The sequence below is a fragment of the Emys orbicularis genome, chromosome 3 (genome assembly GCF_028017835.1).
Source record: "Emys orbicularis isolate rEmyOrb1 chromosome 3, rEmyOrb1.hap1, whole genome shotgun sequence".
Taxonomy (NCBI): Eukaryota; Metazoa; Chordata; order Testudines; family Emydidae; genus Emys; species Emys orbicularis.
In genome coordinates, this window is record NC_088685.1 from 72,099,151 (window position 1) to 72,120,407 (window position 21,257).

Sequence of the window (21,257 nt, forward strand, 5' to 3'; positions counted from 1 at the left end):
GAAGAAAAGAAATGCCTGGGGTAAGTTTTGAGACCAGTGATCTAAAAAAATCAGTATTTTCTCTTCATTCACAGCATGGCCGTACCCCTCTACATCTTGCTGCCTACAGGGGGCATCTTCGTGTTGTGCAGATTTTGCTGAAGGCAGGCTGTGACTTGGACATTCAGGATGATGTAAGTAGATGCAACCATTCTTATACCAAGGGGCCTGCTCTTCCAATCAATGATTCAGTTTCTGAACAGAACTAGAGTTTTGCTTCTTAAAGGTGGGGGTGAAATTAGAACAGAATCAGTCTCCCATCTATTCTAATTTTGAAGCATAACAAGTAAAACTGTATCAGAGTCATAGTAAAATTTAGTGTTTTAGATGAATAGCTTGGTCCTTATTTTCAAGCTGTAGCAGAGCATTAAAAGATGCCTTTCTACTCTAGGCCTGAGTGAGTAGTAATAGAGGATGTTGCCTGCAATTTGATACATACATGGAAATACGAGCACATTTGTGCCATACAGGTGCCCCATTGAAACACTTTACATGATATAATCTGCCAGGAATGTTTGCAACAGAGAGGACTTCAAAATGCAGAAGCTCTTCTGCAGAGAGCATAGAAAAATGAGCAATTGGCCTGAAGTACTGTACAGTACCACAGCAAATTGGCTACCAGTGTAATGCTTGCAGTATGAGTTATCCCCTGTCTCACATAACATGGGATGATAAATGAATAGGGTAAGTTATTTGTGATCATCCTTACAATTAGCAAATGATAGTTTTCAAAAAGTAAAAAGTAAATCATTTGTATTTCTCAGTTTTTCTATAAAAACAATGATAATGCTAGAGCTGAATGCTAGGGAAAACGTTGCTTAGATGAGGAGACATTGGAATTATTTGCATAATCAATTTAGGTCTCTCACTCTGACAAACAAGGAGTTAGGCTGAATTGTTTTTAACAGATTGAAATAAACTTGTCCAGATTCATTGCTAACTCCTGTTAACAGACTGTAATTTTGCCTCTAATTTTTTCTGTGGTGCTCCAACTTGGGATAGGAGTAATGACCCTGCTCCCAGGAGTCTTAACATTGTTACTTGTGTCTCTGACCCAAGAGGTCTGTTCTATAAATGCTGCAGCGCTTTGATGAAGATGCTGGAAGCCAACAGGAGAGAGCTCTCCTATCAGCTTCGTTACTCCACCTCCATGAGAGGCAGTAGCTACATCGGTGGGGGAATCTCTCCCGCTGACATAGCGCTGTCTACATGGCAGGGCAAGAGAGAGGGGGGCGGAATTTAACATCAGTATAACTACATTGCTCAGGGGGGTGGATTTTTCATATCCCTGATCAATGTGGTTATACTGAAGTAAGTGTGTAGCGTAGACCTGACCTGAGCGATGTCCGCATAGTTGCACTATTTAGGATCTCTCGCAGGGAGTGGTCAGCAAGGCCATGTGCTATGGTGCTTAGAATGCAGGACTAGGCATTAGGGGCCAGATTTTTAAAGGTGTTAGGTGCCTGAATATGCAGATAGGCACCTAGTGTGATTTTTTTCAAAAGCACCTAGGTGCCTAACTCCCATTGGGTGCTTTTGAAACTCCCGCCACACATCTATCTGAATCTTTAGGTGTCTAAATATCTTGAAAAATCTCACCATTAGACAGCTGGGTTCTATTTCCAGCTGTCACTGACATTGAAACTCAGGCTACGTCTTCACTACAGGGGGGGGTCGATTTAAGATACGCAAATTCAGCTACGCGAATAGCGTAGCTGAATTCGACGTATTGCAGCCGACTTACCCCGCTGTAGGGACGGTGGCAAAATCGACCTCTGCGGCTTCCCGTCGACGGCGCTTACTCCCACCTTCGCTGGTGGAGTAAGAGCGTCGATTCGGGGATCGATTGTCTCGTCCCGTCGGGACGCGATAAATCGATCCCCGAGAGGTCGATTTCTACCCGCCGATTCAGGCGGGTAGTGTAGACCTAGCCTTAGGGTAGTCTCTGGCAGGCTTGTAACCTTTATTTTTCTGCAACCACTCTTGTACTAAGGCTCTTGAGTCAGTAATTCCATTTCCTAGCCTCTCATTGCAACAGTTTGCGTCTCTGTAAAATAGGGCTAAGACCTGCTATACAGATGTATCGGGGGGCTTGATTAATTCATATTTGTCAAGTGTTTTCAGATCCTCCCCATGAATGGTGATGTGCACAGTTAGTGCAGAGTATTGTTGTTATAAAGAAATTACAGAAAATATATAAGTACAGTCAGCTTTCCTGTAAGTAAGGTAACTACTCTGGGAATCCAAGTTATGCCAATTATTTACCAGGTGGGATTTTATGGGGGGGAGGAGAGGGGAAAGAAAATGAACTATTTTCTGAGTGGGACTGGCATTTTTTGAATGCTGTTATCACAAAATCTGTGCTATTTGTACATCTAACATTGCATTCTGAAGAAACTGATAAAAGTAGGCATGCTGGGAAAATTGTGAATCTGAATTTATCATTACATCAGCCAAAGAGTGAGTCTTACTCCTCTGCAGATTAATCTATTCAGTTCATTCACTTTTCCTGTAACTTCCACCAAGTCCTGGTTCACCACAGTGTGATGCTGTACGAAGCACTGTAACTAATTTTAACAACAAACTAGAAATGTGGTTATGTTGTAAAGCCTATGTTCATAGAATTGAATTCCATTTTTGGGTCCCCTTGTATTACACTGGATATCTCCTCTGAATATAATGAGAGCTCTAAGAATTGTTGTGCATTCTGAGTGGTGCTGTTTGGATTTGTTTCTTAGGGAAAAGAGGGAAAGAGAATAAAATTCCCAACTTGGGGATTGTCACAGGACTGCCTGAGATGAAATGTGTTAGCTAAAATATGTCTGCTTTGCTTTCAGATGGTAAAAAAGCAGCCTGCCTATAAATTCCCTTAGTACAATCCATTTTTGCACACTTTTTACTTGCATCACACAGAGATGTTTCTATTGCTTTTTAGTCACTGTTACTGTGTATCAGAAACTGAGGAAGAAACCCTTTGTTCTGTTGGCACTGATGGATTTCAGCATCTAATATTGACAATTAACATCCATTTCATTAATATTATTCATAAATATACAGTTAGATTTTTAAATAACGCATGGGGGAAATAATCAGATAATTTATTAAAAATATTTTTAAATGTCTAATTTTCCATTTTTATGCAGAATTATTGCGATTACATGTGCAAATTATCCTTCCACAACTTTAAAAATCTGATCCATGTTCTATTTCATTTTTTAAAAAGATAGGGGGACTCCAATAACAAAATTTTAATTTTGAGCTGAATATCTCTAGCTAATGCATAAATGCAAGAACTAACTTTTCATCTGCCGCATGGCGAATAGAAGTGGATAATTCTAAATGTTGTGGAGAGATTAAAATACTAACTTCATGTTCTGCAGATGAAGTACTTTAAAACACTAAGAGACATGAGAATTAGTTGAAGAATGACCTCCAGTGGCCTGGAGTGGGATTATTATGAATTTCAACCTGTGGAAACCAGCTCTGTAGAGTATGCAACTCCAGGAACTAATTCTTTCCTTCTCCCTGCCAATCCTGCAAACTCTTACTGGAATGCTAATGCAATCTCTGATTGGTCAATGAGTATTCATACAGCACATACTTCAGAAATAGTCAAGGAGAAAGTTGCCCTGGTGAAAGGAATCAAGGAAGAAAAAGATGAGAAAAACCAGAGGAGAAAGGCTAGAAAGGAACCTAGAAGATCAGAAAGAGAGAAGGAGGTTAGAAATCTTGTGCATCAATCTTGCCTTGAGCTTCCCTCTGACATGGCTGCATGTAAAATCTTGGATTGGCAGTTTGGCATGTTAGAGTTCCTAAAACAGTGCATGGTTGCATGGCTGGGTTTCATTCTTGATGCTTTGCATAAAAATTATCTACCCCTCATTTGGCGTCCCACTGAAAGCTTTCTGACTATCTCAATGGAAAGTATGTCATTATAAAAATTCTAAGTTGAAGAAACTAACACAAATGGGCCATAACCCAAAGTTTAAAATTATTTCAACCAAAATGTAAATATGCAAAGTGCTTTCTGTAGTTCCAATAACGGACTTTTTAATTTCCTTTAGTTATGTTTATACTTTCTTGCCTTGATCATTTCTGCTGGCCTTTTATCACTATTGTCCAAGAGTAAAATGCTTATTATTGTGATTTCATGATGATTCTCTCTGTTTAGCAAGGGAGAAGAGAATAGCAAGTTCACAACAATGCTTGGAAGCCCTGATTGGCTGATTCAGCTACTTTAGAATATTGAAATACTCATATGCTATTAGGAGTCCTGTGGTCTTACTGATATCATTTTCCGTATTTTAAAAATTACAATTTTAATTAGTAATATGCTAAAGAAACATTACTGTTCACTCTTTGATTTCAAAGGTTAAAACTTTCCAAACTTAGCAGTTTTGTCTCAGGACTGAAGATGATTATCTTGCTATTGATTTTTTTTTTTAATTCAGCACTCCCATGGCAGGATAATTTGTTCACAACAAATAATTTGACCCACTTGGGCAGTGAATGGTGTAAACAGCAAGATAGAATGGTGGGAGGAGGCAACAAGTGAGATTGGAAGGAGTATCCAATCTTTCATCCTTAAAGGAGATGATAGCATTGATGGAGGCAGTAAAGAAGAGAATGTGACTGTTGGGGTGCTGGTAGATAAGGGAAGAAGTGAAGTGCCTTGATTAGATCATGCTGAAGCACGAGTGGGATTTACAAACTAGGTGCTCCCTTGCCTATCTTGCCTTCAGGGTCCAGTCTGGTAGCTGTGCTCTGAGCAAGGATGGCTGCCTTTAGCCCAGTGGTTACGGCACTCATCCAGGATGTGGGAGATTCTGGTTTAAATCCCCCCTTTGCCTTCCTGGAGCAGGGTCTTGAACTTGTGTCTTGAGTTTCCCACCTCCCAGGGCTTGCTCAGTTTCTCCTTTTGGGAATGTTCCATTGCATAAAAATACTTTAAATATTCCTTGGGGGTGGGGGGGAGAGAGAAAATTGACCGGTGGTTTGGGCTCTCCCCTGGGAGGTGCACGTGCAAGTCCCCTTCCCCAGTGAACCTTTAATTATTTATACAAAGTGGAACAGCTTCAACAGGAAAGGCTGAGAGACACTTGCCCCAGGATAACCTGTTTCCCAGTGATTAGGGCACTCTTCTTGTAGAGGGGAGACTCAAGTTCAAGAGTAGGGATTTGAACCTGGTTCTCCAACATCCTGGCTGAGAGTTTTAGCCAGTGGACAAAAGGTTGCTAGGAGTGCACCACCTCCTCCTCACTTTTTCATGAAAAAACACTAACCTGGCTTGGGAACACCCAGGAGTGGGTTCATGGCTGGGAATCCTGAGTGGAAATAGGTACCTCCCCCTGGTTTAACTCCCCTTGAGGAATGGGGCTTAGGCCACACCCCTCTCCCCGGCATTTCCTGGTGGCTGGCTTATGTAGCTCCCTCTCAGCATGCTGGCTGTTCTGAATCCCATTCTTAGGTGCCTAACTCTCCTCTTGCATTGTATAGGGAGCCTGGGTCCCAAACTCAAGATTATGAATTCCACTAGGAGACAAGGCAGGGATGATGGATTCTTCCTAAAAGAGGGAGAGGGCCATGAGGCCCAACCCCCTCCATGGTCCTGCCCCTGAGGCCTCGCCCACCAGCTAAGCTGGAGTCCGGCTAGGGAGCCCAGGCCCCTCCACCTGCCCTGGGTGAAGGGCCTGAGAGCAGCCCCCAGCCCGTGTTCCCACCCCAAGACCCCCATCCAGGGCACATGGAGAGTCCGCAGCTCCCCACAGCTGCCCATGTGGCTCTTAGCATAACCCGGCTCCGGCTTCTGGCCTGGCCTGGGGGCAGAGCCTCGGGCTGAAGAGCCACAGCCAGGCCATGGTAAGAGTCATCTGGGCAGCTTTGGAGAGCCGCGGACACCTTCACCTGCCCTGGGCGGGGGCCCAAGGAGTGGGAACACGGGCCGGGGGCTGCTCTCGGGCCCCCACACCCTGGGCAGGTGGAGGGTCCACAGCTGCCCAGGCTCCCCAGGCCTCTGACCCAAGCCAGGGTCCAGCTTCCGGCCTGGCCGGGGGCGGGGCCTCAGGGGGAAGAGGAGGGGCAGGGGACCGGGCCCGTGGCGAAAAGTGGACAGGCCAGATCCCTCCACTTTGACAAGGTGCCTAAACGTTAGGCCATGTCTACACTACAGCAGCACAGACATAGTGCTGCAGTTGTGCTACTGTAGCTCTGTAATGTAGATGCTTCCTACCTTGACGGAAGGGTTTCTCCATCGCCGTAGTTAATTCACCTCTCCGAGAGGCAGTAGCTAGGTTAACGGAAGAATTCTTCCTCTGACCTACCTGCACCTATGGGTGTAGGTTGACCTATGTCGCAGAGAGTGTGAAATTTTTCACAGCCCTGAGCGATGTAGATAGGCCAATCTAATTTTTAGGTGTAGACCAGGCCTTAGGTGTGGCAATGCTCAGTCCCCTGGTGAATCTAGCTCCTAAGTGTTTCAGTTCAGGCAAATCTCCTCTCCATCATAGTGGTAAAGGTCACATCTGTATAACAGCACTGTTGTTCTTTTTTCATTTTTACTGATCTTGTTGTCTGCAAACTCCCTTGTAAGCAAGTCACTTACAAACAAGATCATAAAGTGTTTGCTTCAGATTTATACACTTAATTGATTGTCTGCAAAATCAATATGCACTATAGGTATTGTTTTTCTCACAATCTCCAGAACAGTATCCTGTGACGCATTCTACAATGCACACTGTTAAAAGCAGGGCTCAGGCAAGTGCTGTTTGGAGACATTGCCTATCTCTTCCTTTTATTAAAAAATAGCAATGTGAAAAATGTAAATGCAGAAAGAGAAATGTGAGTCAGTGATTACACTGCTTTGAAAGCTCAGACTCTGCACTTGCAGAGAGAAGCTGATGCACAAAATAAAGCAACCAAACAAAAATTTGCAGTTGACCATATAAAGGCATCCTGATATTAGCTCTGTCCTAAAAGACAAAATAGTTTCACTAGAATTCTACAAATGGGGGGAGAGACAGGTTAAAACAATATATGTAGTCAGTATAATATATATCTCTGAGGTGCTCAATAACTCAAGGAGAAGTCTCATATAATATCAGGGGTCCTGCAAATGACTGAGAACCTTTGAGTAAAATTAGTTTCTTTGTGCCTTTGAGCGGAATATGATTAGGGTCATAGTTTAATTCAAATCTGAGCAGATGTGGCACTTACATTTCTGTGATCCAACCTTCAATGCCTTGCTCAGTGAGTACTTTGTGTTTGGAGAATGCTCTCACTACAGTACCTGGAGACAACCTAAGCAAGCTGGCCCATGTTGCCTGGTGGCAGAGTGGGGTGCTTGGAGAATGGCTTGGTCCCAAGCAGGCTCAGCTGCTGCAGCCGTGAAAAGTGAGGTTATCTGCTTTTCAGCTATTTGGTTTATTTTTAATTAAAGTGAAATGTTCACAGGAGTAGCTGTTATCTCCCAAAAGCCAATAAGTTAAATGACTGTTTAATTAACTGCAATTACTTTAATTGGGTCAGGATAGAAATAAGAAAAAATAATGTAACAACAAAAATGAATTGAGTTAGTACTATGAGAAGATCCTTATTTAAAGCTACACTGGGTCCATTCCATTCTTGTCTCCCATTTGAACTCTGTCACACAGAATGTTTCAGACCTTTAAGGTGGAGTAACCATACGTAGTCACCACAGTTCTCACAGCTTCCTACACCATAGGCAAATGCTGTTTCACTGTATACTTTATTATCATGTCTTTCACAGTTTTGCCCTTGTAAACATGTCATAGCAATAGTAAATGGTGGATTTCTTTCTATTTTAATGCTAGGATAAACTGGTCTGTGCATAATTCATACTACTCAAATTAATAATATGCTGCATTAGCAATATCGGTGGCAGCCTAGAATGCTGTGACATTGTTGAATCCTCTCACAGACTGCAAGGCCAGAAGGGACCATCATGATCATCTAGCCTGACCACCTGCACATTGCAGGCCACAGAACCTCATCCACCCATTCCTGAAATAGACCCATAACTTCTGGCTGAGTTACTGAAGTCCTCAAATCTTGATTTAAAGACTTCAAGTTACAGAGAATTCACCATTTACTCTAGTTCAAACCAGCAATGACCTATGCCCCATGCTGCAGAGGAAGGCGAACCACCCCCCCCCCCCGAGTCTTTGCCAATCTGACCTGGAGAAAATTCCGATCACAAATATGGCAGTCAGTTAGACTCTGAGCATGTGGTTGCTGCATAATAATAGTTGTCAATAAATACATGACCCATCCAATTGTAATGAGATATAGTCTTTTAGAGTTATTTCAGTTTAGGGCGGTTTGATTACTTTTTTTTATTTTGGCTTTAATTTAAGGAAAATATGGAAGAGTTCAGACATATTTAAAATACTCAGTGTTGCCAACTCTTGCGATACTTGGTGTTTTTCTTAAGGCCTCAGATCCTGGAGCCATGTAAATATATGAGAATCTTAGCTTTTGTTTAAAAAAAATTCTAGCTTTCATGGTAGTGGAGAAAAGCTTGAAAACATGAGCCCTGAAGGCACAAAACACAGAAAAGAAATACAATTAACCCAAAATGTATTATTTTAAAAATCAGCCTCATGATTTTAAACCAATTTCATCTTTTATTGGGAGCATTTTTTAATGCTTGGGGTTGGCAATACTGCTGTAGAAATTAATAACGTCTTCAATCTCAGTAGAAAAAACCAGCCCCCTTAAGAGCAATTTATAACTCATTTGCCAGTTGTCTAGCACTCTCTGTATAGGAGCAAACTATTCAATTATTCAATTACCCCAACTATATTCAGTTATCTGGATCTAAATTCTTGCAGTCAAGTATGACAAAAACATGGTAATCTTCAGTTTTTAGTGTTTTATTAAAGTCTGTCATTATCTGCTTATTGATTGTATCAGACAAGTCATTTTTGTGATTATTACTTCTCGCTGTCTCCAGACTTTCCCCGTCTGTATACATTCCACATTTCTTCTATTCATGTGTTTTGGCAAACACTATGTAGGTGAGCTGGACTGTACAGGATTCCCAGTCTGGGAAGCGAAAGGCTCTGATTGGTAATGAGATCCGGGTCTCCTGTATGGTACTGTGGAAGTCTTCTCTCTCTCACTGTGTGGCTGAGATCATGGAATTTGTTTTAGCACCACAGACTCAAAATAGCTGCAGAGAATGAACAAAGATAAGATCATGGAAGACCAATGTGATGAGATACAACTAGGGGTACGTCTATACTTACCTCCAGGTCTGGCGGTAAGCAATCGATCTTCTGGGATCGATTTATCGCATCTTGTCTAGACGCAATAAATCGATCCCGGAAGTGCTCGCCGTCGACGCCGGTACTCCTGCTCCGCGAGAGGAGTACGTGGAGTCGACGGGGAAGCCTGCCTGCCACGTCTGGACCCGTGGTAAGTTCGAACTAAGGTACTTCGACTTAAGTTAATAATGTAGCTGAAGTTGCGTATCTTAGTTCGAAGTGGGGGGTTAGTGTGGACCAGGCCTAAGAGACCTTAATTCTATGCCCTTTTTTTCCCTACAGATATTGTGGGTCCTTGGAAGTATGGAGCCAAAATTAATATGTTAAAATGGCTATCTATTAGTGCTGTAATAATTTTAAAACTAGGTGCTAAGTAACCCCCGTATTGCACCTGGTATAGTCTTCTGGTGAGAAGTTATAACAATGAGCTGAGGGTGTTTTCAGGAATTAAAGGTAGTAAACTGTTGGTCTGCAATAGTAAACCATATAATGGTTCCATTACTCTTGGAAACCTTAATGATTGTAGTTTATTGGTATTGCTTTCAACAATAACCAGTATTTGAATGATATGTGTGATGTAAATATAGTTTCAGTATATGGGACGTGTGTATATCTGTATAAAGTATGTGTGTGTGTATATTTATATGGAGTCAAAATTAGGTGGGACAGGCACTGATTAAAATAAATTGCTTCTTTTTACAGGGTGATCAGACAGCCTTGCACCGGGCTACTGTTGTAGGAAATACAGATGTAATAGCAACTCTCATTCAAGAGGGGTGTGCTTTGGACAGACAAGACAAGGTAATGAGACGACCTGTTGGATAATAACTGCACTAGATTGTAATATTAGCATTCTTTGGAATATGCTGTTTAGAATTTTTACTCTGGAGTAAACAATTTAATAGCAATTATGCAGATAAGAAACCCTACTTCCCTTTGGAACTATACTCCTGTTTTACTCACATTTGACATACTGGTAAGTTGATCATCTCTGAGCCAGGAGTCTGACTTTCTCCTCATGCTGGCAATATGATAAAGACCACAGGCTTCAAAGGAAACATATTGGGAATCAGCCAGCTAGTGAGGCAGCATGTAGTGCTACTAAGAAAACTTAGTCCAGTGGAGGCTGAGCAGTGCTATTTGTTAAGTAAAGATATGAACTGAATGTCTGTGAAGGAACCATGTTGATCCCTCCTCAGAGGTATCATTACTCATTGGCTCATTAGGCAGGGAATCATTTCTTTGTCATTTGCAACTGGAAGTGATTTAGCTGATATAGTCAGAGGTGCTGCTACCCAACTAAGTAATATATATATGTGTCCAGATAGGGCAATAAAAAGTGATGGGCTTGTTGCTTGGTAACATAATGTACCACTACCCAGTCAAGTTGACTCCCAATATATTTCTGGACTGATCAGATAGAGCATCGAATTAAATAGTACTCTGGGTGCAACAATACATAGGGTAGTGCTGCAATATTGATTCTCTAGGAAGTGCTTTGGACTGTAGAGAAAACATGAGCTAAGTAAGTCTATACGCGAAAGCTCATATTCTACTTCAGATTTTATTTAATCCACATTTTTGATAAGGCTACTAATAAAAGCAAATATCTACGACATACACACACTCACACTCTTTCTCTGCTTAGGTCAGAAGCTGAGTTCCAGGCTGTCCATTTTAGAGGGCGACACCCAAAACTATAAAGCAAAAGCCTTCCATGGGGATTGCTTCACTAGCCACCTGTATGAAGTTTCGGGAGAGTCTTCTCCCCAGCCCTTGAACTTCCTTGGTGTCTGCAGACCCAGCACCAAAATGAAAGCAAAAAGTATGATAGGACCCTTACCCCTCTCCGGGATGGTATTTGAATACCCTTTTCACCCCCAGATCTTATTTTTTGCCTTCAGTCCTGTAGCACAAATGTATGTGCACTGGTGAGAATTCACTGCATTTCTCAGCTATGCAGTGTAAAAACCCATTGCCATGTATATATGGGGAAGGAAAGCAAGCCAAAATAGGGAAAGAATGGGTTAAAGAATATTTAGATAAATGATATGTATTCAAGTCAGCAGGCCTGGTGAAATTCATCCTAAGGTACTTAAGGAAATAGCTGAGGCAATCTCAGAACCATTAGTGATTATCTTTGAGAACTCATGGAGGACATCTGAGGTCCCAGAGGACTGGAGAAGAGGAAACATAGTACCTATGTTCCCCTAGCACAGGGGTGAGCAAACTACGGCCCGCTGGACCGTCCTGCCCGGCCCCCGAGCTCCTGGCCCGGGAGGCGGGAGGCTAGCCCCTGGCCCCTCCCCTGCTGTCTCTCCTCCCCCGCAGCCTCAGCTCGCTCGCTCCGCCGCAGGCGCAATGCTCTGGGCGGCGGGGCTGTGAGCTCCTGCGGCAGCACAGCTGCAGAGCCTGGCCTGACCTGGTCTCTGTGCTGCGTGGTGGTGGTGGCGTGGCCCGGCTCTAGCCGGGCGGCCCGGCTCTAGCACTGCCAGCTACTGGTGCTCCAGGAAGCATGGTAAGGGGGCAGGGAGCAGTGGGGGTTGGATAGAGGGCAGGGGAGTTCGGGGTGGTGGTCAGGGGACGGGGGTGTGGATGGTGGTCGGGGGGGAAACGGGGTTGAATTGGGGCAGGGGTCCCAGGGGGCAGTCAGGAAGGAGGGGGGGGTTGGATGGGGCGGCAGGGGGCAGTCATGGGCATCAGTTCCGGGGGCGGTCAGGGGACAGGGAGAAGGGGTGGTTGGATGGGGAAGAGTTCCCGGGGGGCCATCAGGAATGAGAGGAGGGGTTGGATGGGGCGGCGGGGGTCTGGGGACAGTCAGGGGACAGGGAGCAAGGGTGTGTTTATGGGGCAGGGGTCCCAGAGGGGCTGTCAGGGAACAAGGGGGGTAGTAGGGGGCAAATAGGAGGTGGGGGGCGGGCCACGACCCCCTCCCCTAACCGGCCCTCCATACAATTTACGAAACCCGATGCGGCCCTCAGGCCAAAAAGTTTGCCCGCCCCTGCCCTACCATTAAAAAGGGGAACAAAGAGGACCCAAGGAATTACAGACCAGTCAGCCTAACTTTGATACCTGGAAAGATACTGGAAAAAATTGTTAATCAATTTGAAAGAGGATAATAGGGTTTAAGGAACAGTTATCAATGGTTTCTTGTCAAACTGGGAGAGCATATCTATTGGGGTCCCACAGGGGCCGGTTCTGGGTCTGGTACTAAGCAATATTTTCATTAATGACTTGGATAATGAAGTAGAGAGTGTGCTTATAAAATTTGCAGATGACACCAAGCTGGAAGGGGTAGAAAGCATTTTGGAGCAGAGAATTAGAATTGAAAACAACCTTGACAAATTGGAGAATTGGTCTCAATTCAACAAGATGAAATTAAATAAAGACAAGTGCAAAGTACTACATGTAGGAATGAAAAACCACTACAAAATGGGGAATAACTGGGTAGGCAGCAGTATTGCCTGAAAAGGACCTAGGGGTTATAGTGGAACACAAATTCAATATGAGTCAACAGTGTGATGCAGTTGCAAAAAAAGGCTAAAATCATTCTGGGGTGTATTAACAGGAGTGTCGTATGAAAGGGTACGTCTTCACTACCCGCCGTATCAGCGGGTAGCAATCGATTTATCCGGGATCGATATATCGCGTCTCGTTAAGACGCGATATATCGATCCCTGAACGCGCTCACCGTCGACTCTGGAACTCCACCAGAGCGAGCGGCGGTAGCGCAGTCGACGGGGGAGCCGCGGCCATCGATCCCGCGCCGTCTGGACCCCAGGTAATTCGATCCAAGATACTTCGACTTCAGCTACGCTATTCGCGTAGCTGAAGTTGCGTATCTTGGATCGATCCCCCCCCCCCCCCCCCAGTGTAGACCAGCCCTAAGACATGGGAGATAATAGTTCTACTCTACTCAGCACTCGTGAGACCTCACGTGGAGTACTTTGTGCCATACTTTAAGAAAGATGTGGACAAACTGGAGAGAATCTAGAGAACAAGAAAAATTATAAAAGGTTTAGAAAACCTGACCTATGAGGAAAGGTTAAAAAAATTGGGCATGTTTAGTCTTGAGAAAAGACTGAGGGTGGAGACCTAATAAGTCTTCAGATATTTTAAGAGCTGGTATAGAAATGATAGTGATCAGTTGTTCTTGATCTGCACTGAAGGGAGGACAAGAAGTAATGGAGATTTAGGTTAGATATTAGGAAAAACTTTCTAACAGGCTTCCAAGGGAGGTTGTGTAATTTCCATCATTGGAGGCTTTTAAGAACAGATTGCACAACCTGTCAGGGATGATCTAGGTTTACTTGGTCCTGTCTCAGTGCAGTGGGTTGCACTAGATAACCTCTCAAGGTCCCTTCCAGCCCTCCATTTCTATGATTCTATTTAAACACCACCACAGTCATCAGTTAAACCATACTGTATGGAACTTCATAGAGAATCCCCATCACCTTTTGTTCCAAATACAGGTCACTACAGGACAATTCTTGATTAGCTGTCACTATCTTTAGGGCTTATAGTCTTTCTGTGACAGCAACTGGAAGACAAGTCAATCACAAACACATGAACAGGTCTAATTCTAACCATTGAAAAGCAATGGAGCACATACTGCACACACGTCAGTATAATGTTATGCTTGGTTAGAAACTCAGGGGTTGATGAAGTAGAGGCAGGGAGGGTTGAAAGTAGGAGGATGCCCATGGAAGTTGTTTAAGCCTCAGTCTAGCATACATATGCCTAACCCCAAACAGAATTAGAGAGCAAGAAAAGGGAAACGATTTTTAATGCCCAAACAGGGTTACAGCACCTACATTCTGAATGTAACATTCCTGTATGTGTGGACACAACACTCTAAACTGCTGCTCTTGTGTGTGTGCTCTTCAGGATGGGAATACAGCGCTTCATGAAGCATGTTGGCATGGATTCAGTCAGTCTGCCAAACTGCTCGTTAAAGCAGGAGCTAATGTTCTTGCCAGAAACAAGGTGAGATGCATGTAGAAAGAGCTTTCAGTTCTGATGTAAAATGGCTGTTTCTCATTGGTGGTGATTTCTGGTAATGGCATTTCTTAACAGGTGGTGGTCCAGTTCCTAGTGGGATTTCTCATTCTCTTTGAATTAATTATGCCTGGATGATTCCACCAGAAACATTAGGAAATTTTGTTTTTTGACAGCTGACACAGGAGGCGCTCAGTAATACTTTGAATGATACATTAATTATGGCTGAAGAACACTGGAATTCTTATGGAAACCTCTACTGTGTCCTCATTTATATTGAGTGGATTCATTGTAATGGGCATGATTAAAATGAATATTAATTGAACTAATAGGGAAATAGCATTAAAATCCAATTGCTCAGAAATTACAGTCAAATGAACACATAAACCACAAAAGAAGGAAAACAGTATATCTTTTGTTATAATGTTTCCATTAATGTACCAGGATTTAGTCTTGTTAAAAATTTGTGAGGAACTCTTAAGTGTCTCTGTTTTTGTATTATAATATCTTATGCTCAATTCAGGAGAACTGAATATATGACCCACCAGAATTGCAAACAAGATATTTTATAACACAAACATAGGGTACCAAATGAGGACTGTAAAATTATATTCTAAATTGGTGCAATATACCATGGCATAAACAATTTTACTAAGATCAAAATGAAATACCCTTGGGAGATTTTTTTTCCCACCCACTAGTCAAAAGGTTAATGGAATAATCTGAAAAACAGCAAGGGGCAATATACGTTAAATTAGGGTTTGGAATGTTCAGCCAGTTGAGCAGTCAGATTGCATGGACATCACTATGTGTTGTTACAGGCAACAGGAATTTAGAGCTACTATACTTATTTTATCTTGTAATTTTCCTTTAAAAAATGCTCCATACAATTTCAGTAAACATGTCTATAAACCTATGAAATGAGCCAACAGTTCAAAAGAACTATAATCTGTAAAACTGAACTATACAATGAATATTAACAGAGAAAAGAAAAGAGAAGAAAGGACACATGGGTATAAAAATGAGTATGAGTAAAACTATATACTATATTGACATAGGACAGGAACAGCCCCCATATGCAATCAGACTGTTTATGGTTACTTTGTAATCTGTAAACAAAATAATTTTATGATGCTGTTTCACTTGATTTATAGCATCCCTTCTTTTATATTAGGCTTTGAGTTTGATTTCCAGGTGCTCATATTTATGTATATTAGACATTCTTTAGATAACTCACATAGTTACAAATATCAGGCAATAGAACTTTTTCCAACATCCAGAACCATGAAAGTGTGAGTGAATGTATGTGTTAATATAAGAATTGCTACTCTGTTTACTTGGGTGCCATGTGCATTAGAAGATTTTAACTAAAAGGATGAATGCTGCATAAAAGCTATGAATGATGCATAAACTGCAAGACATTCTGAGACAGACCTCTCTTAAAAAGTGTATGAATACAGTAGGTTGGCAAAGGCACGCTGTTAGAACCCAAAGCGTAGCATGTCAGTGTTCAAACATGCACACGCCCTGCTTCTGCTTCCAATGGCAATAAAGAATTTTCCTAACTTTACTTAACAATTCAATCCTATTTTCACTTCATCAAAGCTGGCTTCTTTGGATGCTTCTCAACTTCTTATGCTCCTGAAGATTCAACACAGTGGTTCTAACAGCATGACAAAATACAAAGCATAGCAGTAGTCAGGGTTTAGGCTCTGACAAGATCCTGTTATAAACATTCATACTAGAAAAAATCAGATTGCCTGGCAGCCAGGACAACCTGACAAGTGATAATTACTTATTGCCAGTCTACAAGCTGCTGACCTACACCTGAGAATCCAGGGTGTCTTGACTGAATGACACATTACCCTGTGGAGGAGAATGGATTTGGCCTCTAGACTCAATTAATTTATACAAGCCACCAAACAGCAGAAGAAATGGATTATTTGCCTACCCAGACTGCTACTTTATTTAATTCCTTCTCATGATTAGTTTCAGTTCATGTTGCATTTCAGGATAAGAGCATGTGGCTAATCATATATGCGCTCTCCTTGTGGTATAGGATTGAACACAAGTGCCATCCGCTGATATTTATAAAGAGACAATGATTAGAGCAGGAGTCGGCAACCTTTCAGACGTGGTGTGCCGAGTCTTCATTTATTCACTCTAATTTAAGGTTTTGCGTGCCAGTAATACATTTAAACGTTTTTAGAAGGTCTCTTTCTATAAGTCTATAATATATAACTAAATTATTGTTGTATGTAAAGTAAATAAGGTTTCTAAAATGTTTAAGAAGCTTCATTTAAAATTAAATTAAAATGCAGAGCCCCCTGGACTGGTGGCCAGGACCTGGGCAGTGTGAGTGCCACAGAAAATCAGCTCACGTGCCGCCTTTGGCACACGTGCACACGCAGCACTGACTTCTTTTGAAATAAGCTCTCGGCATATCAGGCAGGTATCCCATGGTGCTTTGTCCCGCTGCTGGACTCTGTATTCTGGGATTTTTCTGATGGTGCATTATAGGATACCTACCTGAAGCCACTGGAAGTCTGTGACTTGGGATTCACAGCAGCAAATTTCCAGGATTCCTTTCCTCGTATCCCAGGGTTCATATGTCTTTTGCAAGTCAGCCCATTTTCAAACTGCTGTCAGCCAGCACGGACTGAAGCAATGCAGTCAGGGATACCATTGGAGGGACTGAAAAATTAATCTAGAATGCAGATGTGTCCACACAAACCTTCTTCTGCACTAACTTACTCCAAAATGAACTCAAGCCACTTTCAAAGTGGATTGTCCAATTTGCACTAACTAGCCAGTTAATTTGGAAAAAGAATTGTGTCATGTGGACACAGCCCATTTTATTGAAAAAAAAACCAAACAAAAAATTGTGGTTAGTATGAAATAACCCTGCCTCACTGGTGTAGACAAGACCTAAACTCTCAGGCCCCTCAGCCCTTCAGAAGAATAAACGCACAAACTTGTCCACATGGGAACTTCCACCTGTAACAAAACTCATCTTTGCTTTTCTCTGGACCCTTAGTAACTCACCAAGTTCTTTTCCTATTTCTGCCTGAAGACTTTCATGCATTGTAAACATACAAGCTCTCTACAGCCTAAAACCACCACTCTGCCCCCATTATATATGCATGTGTTGATTTCCATAACTACCCTAATAGACTGGAAATAGCTTTGACCCTTGATTATCTAACAGACCACAGGACTTCAAACATACTTTCGTTCAGGAATTAAAGTACAAAGCCACGGAGCAGCATGTTTCTTTGTGCAAAGAAACAGGAATTACATTTATAAGACAGATGGAACCCATGTGCAAATTTACTCACACCGTGCCCACAAACACACACATATATGCATATGTGAGCTGACAGCCCCCTCCTGGTGTAAACAGGAGAGCAGGGCATTCCATGAGAGATCCTGAGGTCTAGAATTCACTTCCACCTTGTTTTGTCAGAGCACGAATGTGGAGACCTCCAGGACATGGTGCTGTAAGATGCACCTGCTTTCCCTGGTTAGGACTGGGAAGCTGATAGGAAGGGAATCTGCTTTGAGTCTGAGAAGGGAATTTTTCTTTCAAGAGATCTTTTGTTTCATAGTTACATGTTTTAAATTCAAAATGTTAAATTTTAGGTGAGTGCAACAAATTAAGTGCATTGGTTTGGGAAAAATTCTAGGAAAATAAAGTGTCATCTAGGCAATGTAATTACCAGATATGAAAGAGGGGCTATGTACTGAGGATTAACAAGTCATGGGGAGTTTTCTTTATTTAAATTAGGTGCTTTTAAAATATTAATTGAATTTGATGCTCTGCAAGAGTTGATAATTTTGGAAATGGAAGTCTCCCATTTGCTCTCTGAACACTGGCAGTGACAATGCAAACTTCCCCAAACTCCCAATACCTGCGTCTGCTGTGTCCTGGAGGAAACATCTCTGTGGCAGAGAGGGTAGCTCTGTTTCCATGCCCATTCAGGCCATAGCTAGTTTTTCGTTGAGAACACCAACAATATTTTTGGGTAGGTTTTGTGATGTGGCCTGGAACAAGGCTACAAATTCACTTTTCATAGGCGACTGATCAGAAGTCATTTACAGTTTTATAAGTTTAAAATCCTGCAGTGAGACACATTGTTTATTGAGATGGGGGTGGTAGTGTTTGCTTGCTTTGTTTTTTCATTTATGTCAATTTTCTAAAGTTGGCTTTTGTATTTTTCTGTCTCTTTCCTAAGGCAGGTAACACACCGCTGCACTTGGCCTGCCAAAATAGCCATTCCCAAAGTACTCGTGTTTTGTTACTTGGAGGGTCTCGGGCAGATCTCAAAAATAATGTAAGCTTAAAAAATAAATTTTAAAAATGATTATTCTGTTTCAGCTTCTGGAAATACAGCTTTCAAAATATCAAACTTTGCCTTTCTGTTTGTTATGAGGACTGGGAGAAAAATAACAAAATGACTAAACAGTGGGTTTTAAAAATGTTTTGTGATAAGACTTATAAAGGTATTACTTACAACCGTTTTGAAGGGGGAGGGGGATAGAAAAATGAAAGATGTATACATTGTTTTCTGCTGTTACATGCACCTGACCGCAAGCTATTCTTGGTTGCTCATTTTGAAGACATAGGATGGCCCCACCCAAATTCTGTAATAGAAGTCTGCAGGTGGAGTCCTCCCCTGTGTTTGAAAAGTGGAAATCTTTAGAGGGTTCCGTAAGAGTCCAAGGAAATTCTTCAGAGACACTCCTCCAGGCTATGCATTGTGTGGGGTCTATCAAACCAAAGAACTTCATATAGTTTTGAATTTTCAAACTGCTTTCCTCTCTTTATTGGGGCTCTGGCATAAAACAGGAACAAAACAAAAGAATTGGAGCTAGATATACATGAGTTTAAACATAGCAGAGCCTGCAAAAGAGCACAGTACTCTAAATGCTTGAGGCCTTGCGTTTTGCATCCATTATAGAATTTCCATAGCTTCCTTGAGATACATCCTCTGCACTTCCCCATTGTACAACAGCAGAAACAGATATTTGGTTTCACTGGCTTTCCATACAGATTCAGAGGTAAAATTAGTATAAAGCAGCTAAGCCATTTGACCCCAAAAAACAATTAAGATGCTTCTATGTCACTCACCACATCTCCAGTTCAGTGTTAAATAGCTTATTTCATCCCCAAACACCCTGACAAGCATTAGCTTTTCTATTGTGATTACATGCTTAGAGCTTTGTTTCTGTTTCCAGGCAGGAGATACCTGTTTGCACGTTGCTGCTCGTTATAATCATTTGCCCATCATTAGGGTACTCCTCAGTGCTTTCTGTTCTGTCCATGAAAAGAACCAGGTCAGTGCATGAACTATTCACTGCAGCCAGGCACCCTTTTTATAAGGCTAACAATTGAAATGAGGGACCATTGATTGCATATGGGGCCCACTGTAAATACTCCCTTTTAATGTGCATTTCACTGTAATCTAAAGATGCCTGGGCTTCTAAGAATAGCCTTAAAGAAATGGTGTGCCCGTGGTTTGTTATCATTTCAGAACATGTTGCTGCATTTACATTTCTAATTTATAACATTTTCTATTTATTATGCTGTATAGAAATATAGTTCTGTGTTGTTTTTTTTTAAATGGGAAAGAGAAGTGAACTAGTGGTTAGAGCAGGAGTCACTAGAAGTGATGACACAGGACAAGACACTTCACCTCTTTGTGTCTCTGTTTACTCCTCGGTATAATAGGGATCATATTACCTGCCTTACAGAGGCGTAGTGAGGCAGAACTGATTAATGTTTGTAAGGTGATTTAGGATGCTACATAAATGACATTTTTTAAAAACATTTTGTGGTATATTCTCTATTTGTCCGGTCCTTATTGCTTTAGTGGGAAGCAAAAATGTGGAAAATTCAAGGAAAACTTGTGTTAAGTACAAAGGAATGATTAAGCTACATGAGGACTAACCATTCAGGTTTATTTTATAGGGGAAACAATTGAATGATGCTCCTACTGAACAGCTTAGCTGGGTGGTACAACAGAATGGTTTAGTGCATTAAATTTTTTTTTAATAAATCTGCTAAGGAAAGTAAATTATATGGTACTTTACCAAACCATCTAATGTTACTGAGACACTTTCCGTATATGGCATGGTGCAGGATCATACTTATGTTTTCTGATTTGTATGTACAATGTTGTTTTTCAAATGGAAAATATTACAGAAAATTGAATGGGTTTCAGCCACATTAAATTGGCTATGCAATTTCATACATTAATATGCAATTTTGTTTTGGGGGATGAATTTAGTTGCTTGTGAGCTACTGAGTGATGATATTGACTAGGATTAGCATGGTGCAAGCAGAAACCATTCTGCCTGTACTCCACAATATTACTCAGACAGCCTAAAGCTGACCTCTAACATGTTTGTCTTCAGTCCCAGATTCTCCTAAATTGTTGCTGGCAAGCATGTGTTATCTGTGGTTGCATGTGTTCAGTGGTACCCAAGTTGTTTTTCATTTGTACTTGCAGTACATGTCTAGAGGTGAAGTGAATGCTCTAATGCTCTGACCATGTATATACTGTGTAGCCACTTAGGTAGCTATGTTCCAAGAGTTGTTTTAAGAAACATCAACATATCAAGTAAAAACCAAATTGTCTTGTTGCAGTTTATCCAAGCTCGTTTTCCAGCTTGTCAAGCTCAAAAAGTGGCTCGTATGTTCATAACCACCAGGTCATCAAAGTCCAGATAATCAAACCTATAAAACTGTCACAGAGGAGGATACACCATAACATTCTGCCCTCAGCAACGTTGCACCCCTGCATTTGCGGACATATTTGGGCCAAGCGCTTTTGGGTCTCCAGCATAATTTTCCTCTGTGAGCACATTCTCATGGATCAGTTAATTTAATAGGAATGTGGCTAATTCCAACCCTCACTGCCTTCCTCAAAATGA

At 41.8% G+C, this 21,257-nt stretch overlaps 1 protein-coding gene across 4 annotated transcripts in view; it reads left to right on the plus strand.

Annotated features, from left to right (window-relative positions):
* The window catches only part of ANKRD6 (ankyrin repeat domain 6), a 57,184-nt gene that overhangs the window by 25,669 nt on the left and 10,258 nt on the right, over window positions 1–21,257 (plus strand). For 3 of the 4 annotated variants that reach the window (XM_065400647.1, XM_065400648.1, XM_065400649.1), the window contains exons 2-6: window positions 75–173; window positions 10,026–10,124; window positions 14,211–14,309; window positions 18,557–18,655; window positions 19,560–19,658. In XM_065400647.1, coding sequence (XP_065256719.1) covers window positions 75–173; window positions 10,026–10,124; window positions 14,211–14,309; window positions 18,557–18,655; window positions 19,560–19,658 — 495 coding nt within the window. The remainder of the gene's footprint in view (window positions 1–74; window positions 174–10,025; window positions 10,125–14,210; window positions 14,310–18,556; window positions 18,656–19,559; window positions 19,659–21,257) is intronic. The other variant, XM_065400650.1, reaches the window with a different exon arrangement.